This window comes from Girardinichthys multiradiatus, chromosome 19 (assembly GCF_021462225.1).
Source record: "Girardinichthys multiradiatus isolate DD_20200921_A chromosome 19, DD_fGirMul_XY1, whole genome shotgun sequence".
NCBI lineage: Eukaryota > Metazoa > Chordata > Actinopteri > Cyprinodontiformes > Goodeidae > Girardinichthys > Girardinichthys multiradiatus.
This window is the reverse complement of record NC_061811.1, coordinates 37,774,438-37,792,918: the sequence shown is the minus strand read 5'-3', so window position 1 is coordinate 37,792,918 and position 18,481 is coordinate 37,774,438. Positions and strand designations below refer to the sequence as shown.

General features: G+C 40.2%; 1 protein-coding gene across 4 annotated transcripts in view; it reads left to right on the top strand.

The window, feature by feature from the left end:
- The window catches only part of mapkbp1 (mitogen-activated protein kinase binding protein 1), a 79,545-nt gene that overhangs the window by 49,531 nt on the left and 11,533 nt on the right, over positions 1–18,481 (top strand). For 3 of the 4 annotated variants that reach the window (XR_007035059.1, XM_047345061.1, XM_047345064.1), the window contains exons 8-25: positions 449–466; positions 1,030–1,190; positions 2,463–2,652; positions 4,302–4,436; positions 4,530–4,738; positions 4,825–4,916; positions 5,746–5,871; positions 6,531–6,601; positions 6,755–6,876; positions 9,700–9,775; positions 9,844–9,955; positions 10,080–10,143; positions 11,017–11,145; positions 12,819–12,919; positions 13,204–13,241; positions 13,793–13,924; positions 14,025–14,156; positions 15,043–15,167. Coding sequence is in view for 3 of the 4 variants with exons in the window: in XM_047345061.1 (XP_047201017.1) it covers positions 449–466; positions 1,030–1,190; positions 2,463–2,652; positions 4,302–4,436; positions 4,530–4,738; positions 4,825–4,916; positions 5,746–5,871; positions 6,531–6,601; positions 6,755–6,876; positions 9,700–9,775; positions 9,844–9,955; positions 10,080–10,143; positions 11,017–11,145; positions 12,819–12,919; positions 13,204–13,241; positions 13,793–13,924; positions 14,025–14,156; positions 15,043–15,167 (2,033 nt within the window). In the remaining variant the exon portion in view is untranslated. The remainder of the gene's footprint in view (positions 1–448; positions 467–1,029; positions 1,191–2,462; positions 2,653–4,301; positions 4,437–4,529; positions 4,739–4,824; positions 4,917–5,745; positions 5,872–6,530; positions 6,602–6,754; positions 6,877–9,699; positions 9,776–9,843; positions 9,956–10,079; positions 10,144–11,016; positions 11,146–12,818; positions 12,920–13,203; positions 13,242–13,792; positions 13,925–14,024; positions 14,157–15,042; positions 15,168–18,481) is intronic. The other variant, XM_047345062.1, reaches the window with a different exon arrangement.

Sequence of the window (18,481 nt, the reverse complement as noted above, 5' to 3'; positions counted from 1 at the left end):
TAAAATGTGAAACATTTTAAACTGAACTGCAATGATCTAAACCTTTCATTTATATTTGAGAGCAAGACATCATGTGCATTTAAAAAAGTTTGTACTGTTTCACAGGTATTGTTTGATGTTTTCAATAAAATAAGATTTGAACATTGGAGGTTTAGTATGACTTTATACGACTTGACAGTGTCAGTTATAAAAGAAAATTGGTGTCGGCCTAAATCAGCAGGTCAGGCTTTTCAAAAATCAGTGATTGGCCAGAAAACTGCAATCGGTGCACCCTACTGAATATTCTTGGATAGAGGTCGTACCTGTGTGAACTGAGTCGATCCATCAGGTTTATCCCATTCTTGCTGAACATGTCATTTGCTTCCCTGCTGTGTGTATGTCCCTCTGATGTGATGTGAATTTGCTCTAAAGTGAACTTCCTCTGCTTCCCCTTCTGCTTCCTGCGCAGAGAATCGACTCTGCCTCTGTAAGTCCTGTCTCACCTGGAATCAATTTCCTCAGGCTGTATTATATCTCACGCTTACATTTTATGACCCTCTGAATACTTTTCTTTTTTCCACAACCTCATACTCCATCATGAGATGTTTCACAGAGAGCCCTTACAGCTGCCAACTTCACCGTTCACATATTTTGATGAGATTTAGAGTTCTCCCAGCCAAGCAGCCCAGATCAACACAAGAAAGGTCATTGTTTTTCTCTGAAGGCTAACTGGGCTGAAGATATCAAAAGGCCCACTTTCTCCCTCTCACCCTCATTGCTCATATCAAAGCATGTATTCATTATCAGCTCACCAACTGAATGGCTGACTGATGAACAAACCTGCTATAATTCAGAGCCTTACTGAGCTCCCTTGATTCAGCATTGCCCACTGGCTTCATCCTGTTTTATCAACAGTTCCAGTGTTGTTGGGTTTGTTTCCTGCAATGATGTGGTGTATTATACTGTGTAGAACCAGTCCTGCTGGATCATCTGGAACACTTCCCTGTCTCTGAGTCTCTTCAGTCATTCCATCTGTCTGTGTGTCTTTAGACGTCTCAGGCCACCTGTCTCTCTGTCACAGAGGATTTTATCTTCTGTGGTTGTTCTGATGGGACGGTGCGAGCCTTCAGTCCCGTCAACCTGCACTTCCTCTGCACTCTGCCACGCCCACACTGTCTGGGTGCTGACATTGCCTCTGTAGTCGATGCCAGGTAACTCAGAAACCTGTAAGGTTAACCCACCTGTTGGTCATTTAGTCATCATCTACATTACACTGTCTTGCTGAAGTATTCACACCCCTTGAACCTTTTCCACATTTCGTCCCTTTCCAACCACAAGATTCCATTGAGGTTATTTTTTATAATTTCATGTGACAGACCAACACATAGGGGTGAAGTGAAAAGAAAATTATACATGTTTTTCAACTTTTTGTATACAGCCCCTTCACTCTGATACTCCTAAATAAAACCCACACAACCAGTTTCCTTCTGTTGGAGATAGGTCTACCTGCAGCTGTTCTGTTTCTGGAGGTTTGGAGAGATCATTAGAGAACAACCAGCATCATGGAGACCAATGAACACAGCAGACAGGTCAGGGAGAACGTTTTGGAGAAGTATAAAGCAGGGTTAGGTTCTAAAACAATATCCCAAGCAATGGACATCTCAGAGCTCTGTTTAATCTATTGTCTTAACATGGACTGAAATGCAAAATGCTGTTTTTGGAGGAAAACTAAAACCTAACCCCTGGACACATCATCCTTTCGTTTTACCGAATTCTGGCAACATCATGCTTTTCTTTGGCAGGGACAAGGAAGCTGGTCAGAGGACAGGGCAATCATGCAAAAGACTTGAGACTAGAGGTTATCCCTCCAGCAGGACAACAATCTTAAGAAAATAGCCAGAGCTATAATGGAATGGTTTAAATAGAAGCTTATTTATGTGTAAGAATGGCCTAGTCAAAGTCTAGATCTAAATTGAACTGAGAATCTTTAACAAAACTTGAAATTGATGTTCATGGATGCTCTCTATCCAATCTAACTGAACTCAAGCTGTTTTACACAGGGTAAATGCCAGTCTCTACATGTTCAAAGCTGATAGAGAAAAACCTTAAAGGACCTGCAGCTGGAACTGCAGCCAATGGTGGTTCTACAAAGTATTGAGTCAGAGGAGCTGATTGCAAATACACACCACACTTTTTAGACTTATATTTGTAACATAAAAAAAAAAACATGTATTATGTTTTTACACTTGAAGATCCAGTAACACTTTGTGTTGGTCCATTACATAAAACCCATTGAATTAGACTGAAAGTAGTGGTTGTAACAGGAGAAAATGTGAAAAGGTTCACCGTAGTTCTGCTTCATTATCAGACACACACAGTCTGGTTAGGTCTCATATATGCCATTCTGATATCAGCTGATCATTGGACAGTTACCTCTCTACTTCTGTTCTTCACGGCCTCCCCCTCTTCTTCATCTTCTTCAGTCAGCTGTTCTCCTGCAGAAAAGATTCTCGTTACCCAGACACAGTGGCTGTGACCTTTGATCCCACTAATCGCTGGCTGTCCTGCGTCTACAACGATCACAGCCTTTATGTTTGGGATGTCCAGGAGCTCCACAGGGCAGGAAAGCTCTACTCAGCCCTCTACCACTCATCCTGTGTGTGGGGCCTTGAGGTCGGTGTTCTGTTCTTCCTCATCTTGTTCTAAAACGAGTCATAATAATACGATGGAAAACAGTAGTGCATGTTCCTTGTGACTTTCAGTCATGATTCCGGGGATAAACCTGTTTAAAGTGAACTTTATATACAGCATCAAACTAAAGTGAAATCCACAATAGTAAACAAAGCAAAACCTAGAAACAAAACCAAACAACCAGTGTAGAAAAAACACTATAGGACTACAGCCATTAGTGTATAATAATATAATATAGTGAATAGACACTATAATTTAGTGTTTGCTGGTGCACTGAGACCCAACAGGAGAAGCACAAACACAAACATTGTCTGAAGATCATTTTTACACTAATCAGTGCAATTTCATGGCTTTGATATTTGCTAAAAGGCAAAGTAAGTTTATTTGTATAGCACCATTCATACACATGATAAATATTTTACAGGAAAAGAAGAAACAAATATATTAAAAGAATAATAGTAAACATAAGCATTACACAAAGAAAATAAAGATTAAATGTAATTTTAAAGCAAAAAATGACTGGATACATAATAAAAAATGACCTGATAAAATAAGTTACTGTTATGGGGAAGCTGTAGTAAAGAGTAGTGTTTTCCATCTTGATTTAAAGGAGCCAACAATTTCTGCACATCTCAGGTTTACAGCGAGTTTGATCCACAGCTGAGGAGCATAGAAACCTTGTTTAGTTCTGGTCCTGAGAACACTGAATGAGCGACTTTCTAAAGACCTGTCAGGTCTACATGGTTCATACCTGACCAGCAACTCTGAAATTTTTACAAGTCCAATATCATCCAGTGCTTTATATGCCAGGAATGGTCGATTTTAAAATACATCCTTAAAAAAACAGGAAGTCAGGGCAGTGATTTAACTGCTGGTGTAATGTGATTTATGTTTCTGGTTTTGTTCACAAATTTGGCTGCAGCATTTTGGATGAGCTGCAGGTGTAAATACTTTTTACATAGACCAGCAAAAACATCATTACAATAATCTAACCCACTAAATATAAAAGCATGCATCAGTTGTTCTGTGTTCTGTTATGACAGTAAATACTTTTCTTTAGTAAGGTTTGTTTTGCAACATAAACATAAGATATTTCTGAGTCTAAAAAGATCCAATGATGATCCATTATACAGTATATAAATCTTAATGTTTAGGTCATATTTAACTAGTTTTCGATAACTCCTATAAAGGTTACACTTTGATTTATATGACAGTTGTTTTAGTACAACTTCAAGGGTTTTAGTCATAATAGAAGAGACTGGATAGTGGTGTGTAATTAGATTAAAAACAAACATTAGATAAAACATTCAGAGATGCTCGAGTTCATTTTTCTTAGTCAACTTTTTATTTACAGCAAGTTTACACCTGTAGCATGTAAGTAGTCTAAATGACTTGCATGAAGACATTCATGTTAATAAAAGGTGGAAATTCTTTGAGAAGTTGACTTGACATCACAGAGATTTATAAGAACAGCAGGTAAAGAATAAACAAAATCAATCAGTGCTGTGAAAAGTAACAGTTTCAACTCCACTTTCACAGCCAACAGTTTGCAAGTGTTTTTTGGATCTAAATGTTCTGCATGGAACATGCGCCAGTATATGTAATCAGTCACGCCACGGGGTCTCCTGCAGGTATGCACAGAGGGAGGAGGAGGAGGTGAGGTGCAGCTCCCCCCTGGCTCCTTCTTATCCTGCTCCTCTGACAGCACCATCCGGCTGTGGAACATCGACAGACACAATGTATTCCACAAGAACATCCTGAGCAACGTACGTCAATACACACCCACACCTGTGCAAGCACACCTCTGTACTACAGCTGAACATCCGTCCGACTCTGACCTCTGAATTCTTCCCCCTCAGGACCTGCAGAAGGTTCTTTATGTGGACAACAATATGACCAACCTTCTGGACATGGACAGCATCACTGTTGCCTGTGCTAACTCAGAGAAGGTGGGATCATCAGTATCGGAGGCACAGCAGATGGACCAGAACAGAGTGGGCATTAGAACTTTGAGAGTCAGTCCAAGTGGAAAACACCTTGCTTCTGGAGACCGCATGGGAGTCCTCAGGTTAGAGCATAATAGAGAACTCAGAAGCTTTTGTGACCCTGTAGATGTTTGGATTAGTGTGTTTATGGGACATTTGTGTGTCTTAGGATCCATGATGTGGAAAGCATGGATGAGATCTTGAATGTTCAAGCTCACGACTCAGAGATTCTCTGCCTGGAGTTCTCTAAACCAGAAACTGGTGAGAATCAATCGTCACAGTGTGATGAATTCTTTTCATTGTTTTGTCACAGCCAACTCCAGAGTAAGGTTATATATTTTTGTCTGATAGTCAACACAAAGTAGTGCATAATTGTGAAGTGGAAGTAAAATGATAATTGGTTTTGAAGTTTATTTACAAATATCGTTCTGATATATAAGGATGCATCCAGTCAAGTCTTTGAGCATATGTCGCTACCAGCTTTGCACATCTAGAGACATTTTTGTCTATTCTTTGTACAAAGGTCAGCCTCAGTGAGACTGGATAGAGAGCTTCTAGAGACCATCAGTTTACCAGTCTTGCCACAGATTTTTTAGTTGGCTTTGGACTTTGACTAGGCCATTAGATCACATGAATATGCTTAGATCTAAACCATTCCATTGTATCTCTGGCTGTATGTTCAGGGTGGTTGTCCATCTGGAAGGTGAACCTCCACCCCAGTGTCTCGTCATCCCCACAGCATGATGCTGCCACCTTCTTATCAATCTGCAGTTAAAGCCAGCCTTTTACAGTACATGACTAATAGTCTTCCTGTCCATAGATTTTCCAGACTAAGCTGTGGATCTCTACAGCTCCTCCAGAGTTTCCATGTACCTCTTGGCTGCTTCTCATTTTAGATTATTTCTGAATATGTTGTAGAACATCTACCCCTTTCCTTCCACTTTACAATTTAGAACTACTTTGTGTTATATGAAATCCCAACTTAAGGGGGGCACAAATAAGATCAAGCTCTGGCCTTCAAAATAAAAGCAGATGAATTAATAAACTAGTATTTTGTTTGATTGTATCCATTCTCCTGTCTGTCTCTCAGGTCTCCAGTTGTTAGCCACTGCCAGTCGGGACCGTCTGATCCATGTTCTGGACGCAGCCAGAGAGTACAGCCTGGTTCAGACTCTGGATGAACACTCGTCCTCCATCACTGCCGTCAGATTTGCTGGTCAGTTGCTATGAACTCTGGTCAGGCATCAACTGGTTATTGGTATCACCATATTTAAGTTTTAAAAAGTTAAGCTGCTCCTCCCCCACTTAGTGTGCACTGCCATTCAGCTGGCTTACAGAAGGCTACTGTGACAGTAAAGACATTCAGCTGTTTGGAGTATTTCCATATGCTAAAGAACAAATAATCAAACTGAAGGAGAAGCTCATATCACTCTGATCTGATTCAAATAACACTTTGAATCAGATCTGTTGGAGATGTTTGTCAAGCAGCTGATTGCAGGCTAGCTACCTGAGCAGGTAGTAATCAATCTATTATCAACTACTTCTACATGTATTACTTTAGAAAGAGCAGTATAGAAAATGGGTAATATTCTTCACTATATCAGGGCTCCTACACAGTCTAGAAAATTCTAGAATTTAATTTCAGTGTTTTCCATGGGTCTTTCCTTCCTTCCTTGTGTCTTAAAGTCCTAAAGCTTTTTTTGTCTTTCCATCCTTCCTTGTTTCTCTCCTTTCTACTTTCTTCTCCCACCACCTTGGGAAGTACCAAAGTTTATCATACCATTAGAATCTCACACTGACCTATGCCTACCTCTGATCCATGGGAACCCCCAACTTGCTGTTGTTTTTAACTGCTCTTCTCCATTACTCCATCAGCCAACGAAGGGAAGGTGTGGATGATCAGCTGTGGAGCTGATAAGAGCATCTACTTTCGTACAGCTCAACAGGTAGGAACAGCATAAAGTAACAATATGAATGGCATTCAATGAATGTTGGGAAATAAAAGCCTGAGAAAAAGCCCACTTAGAGCATTCTGAAGAAAAGCCTGAATCTCAGCTGGACTATCAGATCAGTGATATTTCAATGTTTTTCTTTCTCAGATGGGAGAAGGTTTGGAGTTCACCCGGAGGCATCATGTTGTCAGGAAGACCACTCTTTATGACATGGATGTGGAACCAACCCGGAAGTACGCGGCAGTGGGTTGTCAGGACCGGAAAATCAGGTAGATCCCCACACTGTGATCCGGCCACTGAGCCTTTAACCATGACCTTTGGCTGAGATGCTTCTTCATCTGCCATGTCTGACATCGGCCTGGGAAAAGTTCTTCTCACGTTCAGCTGTGAGATGTTTGGGGGGATTCTTGCATGTTCCGTTGTGGTCTTTGTCTATGTTCTCTCTGGCACACTGTTGGTATTGAGTTGTAAGCACTTCAGGTAATTGGCATAAAACATGCTCTGCATCAATATAAAGAACAGCAGCCATCAATCCTCCAATCATTACAAAATGTTTTGGGTTTTCATTGTGCTGATGTTAGTGATGATGATAGTGATGAATCATCACTATCATCATCACTGAAGATGATGATTCAATTCAAATTCAATTCAAAATTACTTAATCCCGAAAGTAAACTAAATGTTGTTGTAGCTCATTATGGAGGTTTCTTCAAAGAGCTGTTGTAGATGCTGATGGCCGTGGGCAGGAAGGATCTCCTGTAGAGGTCTGTCTTACAGCGGATCTGAAGAAGCCTCTGGATGAAGACACTTTGTTCAATCGAATTCAAGCGAATCATACAGATTTCAAGTCATACATCCATTCCAATTAATCCTAACTATCGAACAGTGCAGTCAGATTCAGTTATTTATTCAAGTTGGATAAAAAGTTTTTCTATCTAAGGAAACCCAGCAGATTACATCCAGTCAGTGACTTGCAGCATTCACTCCTCCTGGATGAGCATGTAGAGACAGTGGACAGTCACTGGTGTTGACTTTGCAGCAATCCCTCATACTGAGCATGCATGTAGCGACAGTGGAGAGGAAAAACTCCCTTTTAACAGGAAGACACCTCCAGCAGAACCAGGTCGGGTGTAGCTTCTAGAAAGAGAAAAATGATAGTGATGGAATTGATCATAGCGATGAATATAATAGTGATGATAATCATAGTGATGAGGATACTAGTGTCCTTGTCCGTTGAGCTAACCCCTCCCTCCTACTTCCCTATGTATAAGGGGATTGCTCAATCCAGCTCTCATCCAACGGGTCCGGACTTCCCCAAACCTGAAAGTTCTTACTAAGCAGGTTTACAGAAAGTTCTGTTTAAGCTGGTGTCAGGAAATGACTCGCCTAGCCTCTGACAGCCTTCATACAAAGGTCTTGCCCTTTTTCAAATGGAGGTCTGGACACCCGAGTAGCCCACAGCAGTCATCCACTCCTCCATAGTCACTTCTGTTAACGGCTGCTCATTCCCTAATATCACAACTGGCTCTTGGTATATGGGTTAGGTTAATTTTAGTGACTCGGCACGAGCCCCAAGGACGCTATTTTAACAAACTTGGCTTAGACAACCTATAAAAACCTACAATTTCTTAGAACCAGGCAACAATACTTTTTACCACCAATGAAAAACCAAAAATACGGTAACTCAAATAATTGAATGTCCATAATTTATCTAGAATTTTATATGCTTTCTTTAATTAGTAACGCTTATGCAGGGGTCAGTAACAGCTTAAATTCAGCAACACATAATAATTTCAATAATAGAAATAAATCAATCAACTCAACCTGTCTTTCCCTGATGCTGAAACTAGTGAGGTTGGAGAGGCTTTGAAGACGGAGGCTCATCCATGCACTCAATGGAGATGTTTCTTCTGGTAACAACGAGTGATTTCTTGAAAGGAAGGGGATTTAATCTTCAGTTTTCTTCCTTTAAGTGACAGGCAGTGATGCTCCAGGTTTCGATGGTTAAACAGGAACTTTATTGTCATATGTCTCAGAAGACAGTAGCTTCCAGAGGCTGAAAAGTTGAAGGAAACCCTAGAGGTATAAATGAGGTTGATTCAGGACTTCCAGAAGCCTGAAACTTAGAGCAATCAGCTGTTCACTGATCAAGTTCACTTCAGTTGTCTGGATAAAAAGGCTGTAGATGAAATCAGATTCTCAATTTTGAGGCACACAGGTTGATCCTCTTTTTAATGCAGTTGATAAGCTGGGCTGGAAGAGCTTCATCTCTTAACAGGTGTCCATCCTGGCATTGTAGGCGTCCAACTGTGCATCGTTCCTCTGCTGAAAGCTGCTGCTTGCTTCCACCACCTCGACCGTAGTGTCTTTCTCTGTCCGATCTCGTTCGCGGGTCTTCTGCGAGGAAACAACCGCAGTTCCCTTTTTTGGCATTGCTTTTATAGTGCAGATAGTCTCACTGGTCAGCCCCTTGTTAGGCTTCTCCGTTATTGCCCAATACGTAGTCATGGTCACAGTGAACTTCTTGCGCTGTTTTTCGGCCTTCACGATACCAATAGTCACCACACAGCTGGCTTTAGCCTGTTCCTCCCTTCCTTGTGTTGCTTGTTGGCCTTCAAAAGGTTCGCTGTCAGCACGCAGCCGGCTCTCGTCACAGTTATCGTCACTTCATTCTTTTTATTCATACATCACAACTGATTATCTCTTTCATATATAGCTGATTAAGAATCTCTAAACCTTAGTGTTTTATTTTAGTCATCAGTTCACAATCATATTTCAATCATGTTACTATTTATGTTTTTTAACTTGATAATCAAAGATCACTCGTTTCATTTAATACTTGTAGAAAATAGAAAATCATCATGCATAATTTCTTTGGTTACACTTGTAGTTTATACTTCTGCAAAAGATAAGACAGTTAATATATGACTACAGGCCTCTCCAGTCTTTTAGTCCCAGAATGTGAAAATATACTTGTTTTACTTTTTATTGATTTAACTGTGAGCATTTGATAAATGTTGCATGGATTACATGGAAAGATCTCACCTTATTTTGACACTAGTGATAGTGATGATGATTCATCTTTCCTGCAGAATCTTTAACATCGGGAATGGTAAACAGAAGAAGGTGTATAAAGGTTCTCAGGGCGAGGATGGGACTGTTATTAAGGTAATCAGTCACTGGTTTCCATGGTGATACTTTAATTGAACACTTGGTAATTTTCTTTTCTTCTTCAGGTGCAGATCGACCCATCTGGACTGTACATCGCCACATCCTGTTCAGATAAGAATGTGTCCATATTTGACTTCTTTTCTGGAGAATGTGTGGCCACCATGTTTGGACACTCGGGTCAGTGGGATGTTTCTTATTTGTATGTTTGTCTGTAATGTCAATAATTCTGGTACTGAGTTTATGTCAAACCAGAACAAAAATGCGTTACTTGTGGTTAGTCTGGTTCCTGTCTGTGTTTCAGAGATCGTAACAGGGCTGAAGTTCAGCAATGACTGCAGACACCTCATCACCGTATCAGGAGACAGGTACATCTAACACAGTCCACTCGCACCACATTTACTGTTCCACAAGTTTACATACGCCTTTTCACTATGTTCTTACCTCATCACCAACTTCAGTGTACTTTATTCAGATTTTATGTGACATACCAACACAAAGTAGTGCAGTACCTTGAAGCAGGAAGGAAAAATTATCTATAGTCTTCAAATCTTTTACACATATAGACATTTTTTAAAGGGTGGCATGTGTGTCTATAATGTAGTCCCTTTTACTCTGATATCCCTCAATTTGCTCTAGTGCAACCAGTTGCCTTCAGAAGTCACCTAAATATTAAACTAAATACAGCTGTTTGTTAAAGAACATTAGAGAACAATCAGCATCATGAAGACCAAGGAACGCAGCAGACAGGTCTGGGAGAAAGTTGTGGTGAAGCTTAAAGCAGGGTTAGGTTCTAACACAATAACCCAAGCTTTGAACATCTCACAGAGTGCTAATGGTGACTCTGGAGGAATTACAGAAGATTTACGCCTTTGGTTGGAGAATCTGTCCTCTGGACAGCTATTATTGTCTACTTTACAAACTTGCCAAGACTTAAGTTGTTAAAACGACGTCATAAAAGGTCCTGTTTACAGTTTGCCACAATCCTTGTAGAAGACACAGCAAACATGTGGAAAAAGGTTCTCTGGACAGATGAGACCGGGTTTATATTTTATGAGCTACAAGTATTGATGCTGGGGTTGTGAAAAGTTCAGAAAAACTTTAAGGTGAATAATCCGTTTTGCAAGGTATCATATAATATGAGCTGTACTACACCGTGCCAAACCATGCCTAGGTGTCTGTGCCTTTAGATCTACCTCTAAGACATGCAGTAATCAGTATGTGTGTGTTTCTTCATGCAGTTGCATCTTTGTGTGGCGTCTAAGTCCGGAGTTGACCATTAGGATGAGACAGCGACTCGCTGACCTCCGACCTCTCAGCACCATTCCTAACTCCCTCAGTGCATCTGAGCCGAAGTCTGTAAAACTCGGGTAAATTGGGATCAGTTTGATTATATTAACCTTTTTAATCAAACCTGCTGAGAAATACTGACAGTTAAAAAACAAAGTCAGAATCAACAAAATGTACACTCACCGGCCACTTTATTAGGTACACCTTGCTAGTACCGGGTTGGACCCCCTTTTGCCTTCAGAACAGCCTTAATCCTTCGCGGCATAGATTCAACAAGGTACTGGAAACATTCCTCAGAGAGTTTGGTCCATATTGACATGATAGCATCACACAGATGCTGCAGATTTGTCGGCTGCACATCCATGATGCGAATCTCCCGTTCCACCACATCCCAAAGTTGCTCTATTAGATTGAGATCTGGTGACTGTGGAGTCCATTTGAGTCCAGTGAACTCATTGTCATGTTCAAGAAACCAGTCTGAGATGATTCATGCTTTATGACATGGCGCGTTATCCTACTGGAAGTAACCATCAGAAGATGGGTACACTGTGGTCATAAAGGGATGGACATGCTCAGCAACAATACTCAGGTAGGCTGTGGCGTTGACATGATGCTCAATTGGTACTAAGGGGCCCAAAGTGTCCCAAGAAAATATCCCACACATCATTTTACCACCACCACCAGCCTGAACCGTTGATACAAGGCAGGATGGATGTTGTTGACACCAAATTCTGACCCCACCATCCGAATGTTGCAGAAGAAATTGAGACTCATCAGTTACCTTCAGTTACCTGTTCTTAGCTGACAGGAGTGGCACCCGGTGTGGTCTTCATGCAGTAATCAGCATGTGTGTGTTTCTTCATGCAGTTGCATCTTTGTGTGGCATCCGCCCATCCGCCTCAAGGTTCGACGTGTTGTGAGTTCAGAGAGGCTCTTCTGCATGCCTTGGTTGTAACAAGTGGTTATTTGAGTTACTGTTGCCTTTCTATCAGCTCAAACCAGTCTGGCCATTCACCTCTGACCTCTGGCATCAACAAGGCAGTTGCTCCCACAGAACCGCTGCTCACTGGATATTTTCTCTTTTTCGGACCATTCTCTGTAAACCCTAGAGATGATGCAAGAAAATCCCAGTAGATCAGCAGTTTCTGAAATACTCAGACCAGCCTGTCTGGCACCAACAACCATGCCACGTTCAAAGTCACTGAAATCACCTTTCTTCCCCATTCTGATGCTCGGTTTAAACTGCAGCAGATCTTCATGACCATGTCTACATGCCTAAATGGAGTGAGTTGCTGCCATGTGATTGGCTAATTAGAAATTTGCATTAACGAGCAGATGGACAGGTGTACTTAATAAAGTGCCCAGTGAGTGTAGTTCATTTAATTAAGTTTTTTTTCTTTAACAATCACAAGAACAAAGAAAAAGATTGACTGTTTTCAATGGAAGATGAAGAGTTGATGTTGATGTTAACGGCACACTATAACAAATTTAGAGATTAAATGTTCAGATTAACTACCGTCAGCTTTCCTCAGAATCAGCTTTATTCACCAAGCACAAACAAGGAAATTCACTTCAGTTCCACTTTCCTCTCAATAATGAAATTTAAAATATAAATATATAAAAAAGGGAAATAATAATTATTTTATTTTAGAATTGAAATCTGAGTTGCACACATGTAGCACGTGCCAAGTAGATCTATTCGGCATAATGCAGTAAGTTGACCTTTTATCACGTGTGTTGCCTGTCTGAGCAGCAAAGTGGCACGTAGTCCTTGTGTGGTCAACCTGTCATCTGACACCGACGCAGAGGAAGAAGAGGGAGGGATCACCACAGACAGTCCGGAGGAGGTCACAGGTTAGTCACTGCTGTTATCTTCAGGGAACCGTCACATTAGACATATTATCACCAAGACCTCTGCAGGGGGTGGAGAAGAGTTGGCTTTAACTTTCCATTTAGTATGCTTGTTTCAGAAGAGAATATTGATCAAGGCTCTGTTGTTACTGTGTGTAAACCAAGATGACAGTTAATGGGAGAGAAAACCATTAGTGTCACCTGGTTTTCATGGGTCAGATCCTTTAACCTTATAGGGCTGAAATAATTGGATCTTTTTAAATGGATGTGTTCTTTTTCCCTTTTAGAAATGTCTAATGAGATGCACAGCAGAGAGATCAGGAATGTAAGTGATTTTCTACATTTCGCATCACATGTGTAGTTGCATCAAATATATGGAGAAACTGACACCAAAGTATACAGAAGCTGTATAAAACACCAACCAGTGATTCAGCCTAAAGAGCAACTAAAACTACCCTTTATTTCTGACATTTTAACATGCCCAGTAACAAGAGGTGCATCTTTCAGAAATATGTGGCTGATTTCCAACTTCTGCTCTCGTTCTGATCTTTGATCAGCCCATTTTAGCAGATTTCTCTTTAAGAGCTATGACATAAAAACTGCTTTCAAAATAATTTGGCTTACAGTATATATACAAGTAGCACAGTTAGTGCGGCAGTGTTGATCTTTTCCTTAACTCTGAGGTTAATGAGAGGCTGGTCAACATTTTCTGATCCAACATGTCCCATCATGTAGGTTGAAAGCTGAAAAACACTAAAAAAGTGCGTCTTTGCTGAACATCAGTTAACCTTTTTGTTATGTTTTGTAGTGACAGCCCATTGCAGACTGGAAACCCGATGACACACTCTTTCAACACCATGTGTTCTGACTTTTCAGGAGACCTCTCAGGCTCTACTCCCTCGCCGCCGTTGGTCAAGGAGGACAGCAAGCGCTGATGGTGTCCTGATGGTGAAGTCCATGTTAGACCTGCGAATGTTGGACTCATACTGCCTGGATAGTCAGGAGGAAGTAAGGCTTATGCTACGTGGCTGAAGGCTCCATATTACAAACAAGCTCCTTGAAACATGACACAATTGTAACATTTATTCATTTGATCTGGTCCACTCAGTCCGCTGCATGGGCCCACATTGACAACTCTTGTAGCCTGAGGAGGATGAGGAGGCAGGATGTGGAGTCAATGATTCATCGGAACAGGGATGAGCTGCAGAGTACAGTCAGTCTCCAAGTCCCCTCTGTGAGGGTAAGAAGCTTTTATGATTCATCACTGGGCTTAAAAGCTTTTGAGTTTAGCTTAGTCCAGTACTACATTCCCTGTGTAGATCATCTAAATGAGAGCATTTCCCTGGGATCTATAACAGTGGAAAAAAATCAAGAGATTGATTTTTAGAAAACACAAATAAACTAAGCACAGTTAGTAAGGAGGTGTGTGTTTGATTATTCCTCTGTTGTAACAATGCTCCTTGGCAACAAATCTTACACTGTTAAAAGCCTGTTTATTTCCTTTAAAATGGTGCCACATTTATATGAAAAATGCATTAATGTGTTGAACAGCTGAGTTGAGAGTGTTGGTTGCAACCATAGAAAATTGGGCCAAATTCTCTATAGCTGTTGCCAATCCGGTTTTGTGGAGGCGGTGTGATGGTGTGGGGCAGCATCTCCGTCACTGGGAAAACAAGCCTTTTTAATTCTGAGGCAATCTCAATGAAGAGAAACGTGAGGATGAGATTCTGCAAACAGTGGCAATCCTGTATCTCTACTCTTAAAGAATAACTCTTATCCTCCACCCCCACAGATCTCAGTTCATCACAGACTACCTGCAGAATTTATCCGTAAAAAAGGGGACATACACCACTTTACTCCCAATTTCAATAGCCTGGTTATTAACATTATTGGTCAAATCTGCACACTAAAAAATGCAGTTTTCCAGCTTAGAAGTATTGAATGAAAGGGCCAATCTTTCTGAGCCACTAATGCCTTTATTTTGGTGTTTTCTAGAAAATCTACTGTCAAAATAAAATATACTGTCTAAGTAGTGAACTCTGTGGAAAAAAATCTCAGAGGTTACTTGGAGAGAATGATGAATCTATAGATTTTACAGATGGTATTTTGTTTTTCTACCCATCTAGGAAGATGATGAAGTGAAGACCAATCAGAGGCCAGACTTCATTCTGTTGTCCCTTCAGAGCCTAAACAGAGAGGATCCAGTGCTATTTCCTGACAAATGGGAGGATACAATAAGCCTGATGGGAAGGTACCACAGTACATAGTTTCAACAGTATTCACATATATCATGTTGCTGCTACATACTTCAATGGTTTTATTGGGACTTTATGTGATGTATGAACACAAAAATGTTCATGGTTTTTAAATTTCTTTAAAAAAAAAAAAATCCCAGAGGTCAACAGCTCAGGCTGGAGAATTTGTTGAGAGAACAACTAATATTTGGTTATAATTGATGCACTCCACAAATCGGGCCTTTATTAAAGAGTGGTAAGAAGAAAGCCAGTGTTCAAGCCGTGTAGGGGATACAGCAAAAGGTTTTTTTTCTCCCCCAGTACCAGGGGTTGGAGCTTAAGACGTTAAATGTGCTTCTACACAGTATTACCTCAGGAGGATATACTTTGTTTCAGATTTTAAATGCAAAACATTGAAAGCCATGCATCTCTTTCCTTCCACTTAACAATCATGTGTTGGTGTATCACATAAAATCCAGATGAAATATTTACTACTAGGTGCCTGTATGACAAAATGTGGAACTGTTCAAAAGGTATGAATACTTTTGTAAGGCACTGTCTGTATAACTGTTTCCTTAAAACGTGGCTTGTTGCGCAGCTGTAGAGCGCGCGACCCATGTACAGAGGCCTTTGTCCTTGGCCCAGCTGTCCCAGGTTTGAGTCCCGGTCCAGTGACGTTTGCTGCATGTCTTACCCATCTCTGCGCCCTTTTTTCTGTCTGCCTACTTTCAGAGAAAAAAAAAACTGAAAAAATGAAGGCCACAAGTGCTGTGAAACAAAAAAATATACATATAAAAATAAAAAAAACAGCAGGATCTATCCTTGTAATATGGGTGAAGGAGGGGTTAACCCAAACTGGAGCTCTTCCAGCTCCTTTGTATTGTGCCAAGAGTATGGGAAGAAACTTGTGCAATCAGAAACTGAATTTGAATTACTCTGACTGAATTTGTATTTGTGTAATTTGAAATTAAATGCATTGGTTTGAAAATGAATTTCACTAAACTGAAACTGAATTCATTTGCTTTTAAAATGTATTTTGTTGTATTAAAATTTAATTTTGACTACTTTCACTTTCAGGTCTGTAATTCAATTTCAGTTCCAAAATTCTGTTTTTGTGTCACACATCTGGGTCCTTGAGGATAGCCACAGATTAATCAAGCGCCGAGCTGTGAAGCGAAACAAATATTTAATATGCTTTCTCTACTGTAAATAACTACACGGTTTTTATTTACCCTTTTACATATTGTTGATGGCTTATAATACTGTTTTCTTTTAAAATGTTATTTTATGATCTTGTTCATTATTCAGCAATTTAAAATGTTTAAAATATTGCTTGTGTTCATAGATATAAAAATCTAACACTAGATAAAATACATTGATGACAAATACCATTTGTTTAATTTATTTGTAAAGCTTTCAACAACTTAAACACTAACATTAACTTTAGGAACAACGTTTAAATCAGTTTATTTGCAGAGCATAATAATAATAATTATTATCATTATTATAATAAATTAACCAAACATTAATATTAGATATCATCTGACTGAATTATATCTGTTTAACTTCCACCCATTGGGGAAACCCAGCGGGATTTTGAAAACAACGTGCAGGGAGTCAGCTGTTCTCTCGGGGTTTAGCGCACCTCAACCACCCGGTCAGCTGACAGCTGGCGAGGCGGGCCGGCTGCTGGGGCATCGGACGAACACATCGGCGCATTTGGCGATATCTTAAAATACTGATAAGTTATTTCAGGTTTACACAACTACATTCTACAAATATTGTAAAAGTTCAGTTGTTTCACAGAATGCGCAATATATCCATTTTTATTCACAACTTTTCTCTCTCCTCCGGCTTTTGCTTCTTCCGTTTGAACAATCTACTTTGACCCGCAATGAATCATGGGATAGGGTGGGCCACGCAGGATACACCGGACCCATCCTTCAAATCTGGGGAAGGACGCATTTGTTGGGACCTTGGAGATTGGACAGCATTCGTCGCCTCATCCAGGACGTTATCGGCCTACAAATGCGTCCTTCAAAGGATGCAGTCCTGAATTTGGACACAGCAATAGTGAATGACATCCGTGAATCAGTAAATCTGTGTTTGATTAATCTGTGGCTTCAAGGACCCGGATGTGTGACATAAAAAACAGAATTTTGGAACTGAAATTGAATTTCAGACCTGAAAGGGAAAGTAATCAAACTGAATTTTCAATACAAAGAAAAGCAAATTTTCTGTTTTTTAAAGATATTTTTTCGGCACTAGTGGCCTTTAATTAATTTTTTTGTAGTAGGCAGACAGGAAAGAGGGGGAGACATTCGGGAAATGTCGGCGGGTCCGAGACTCGAACCCGAGACGGCCGCTTCGAGGACTGTAGCCACCATATATGGTTGCGCGTTTAACCCCTAGACCATCAGCGCCGCACTACAAAGCAATTTTCAAAGCAAATTCAAGTTTTAAACCATTATATTCATTTTCAGTATAGTGAAATTCATTTTCAAACCAGTGTATTTAATTTCAAATTACACAAATACAGATTCAGTCAGAGCAATTTAAATTCAGTTTCTGATGACACAAGTTTTTTCCCATAAAAGAGCTTCTAGTTCTCTGTTCTGAAAAACTGTCTGAAACTGACTTTAAAGGCAATGGGATAATCCATCTGTTCATTTGTGAATGAAGTCTTGTACATGTCTTACTTTTATTTCAGGAACAAAATATGATAAATGAACAAGAACCAGTTCAAGGTGGAGCTGTGGACCTATGTGCTGAACTATGAACATGAATCAGTTCATTTTAACCTGGCTGACCTACATTTACAACTACAGGTCCTTCTCAAAATATTAGCATATTGTGATAAAGTTCATTATTTTACATAATGTCATGATGAAAATTTAACATTCGTATATTTTAGATTCATTGCAAACTAACTAAAATATTTCAGGTCTTTTATTGTCTTAAATTGTCAAAATTAGCATATCATTAAAAGGGTCTCTAAACGAGCTATGAACCTAATCATCTGAATCAACGAGTTAACTCTAAACACCTGCAAAAGATTCCTGAGGCCTTTAAAACTCCCAGCCTGGTTCATCACTCAAAACCCCAATCATGGGTAAGACTGCCGACCTGACTGCTGTCCAGAAGGCCACTATTGACACCCTCAAGCAAGAGGGTAAGACACAGAAAGAAATTTCTGAACGAATAGGCTGTTCCCAGAGTGCTGTATCAAGGCACCTCAGTGGGAAGTCTGTGGGAAGGAAAAAGTGTGGCAGAAAACGCTGCACAACGAGAAGAGGTGACCGGACCCTGAGGAAGATTGTGGAGAAGGGCC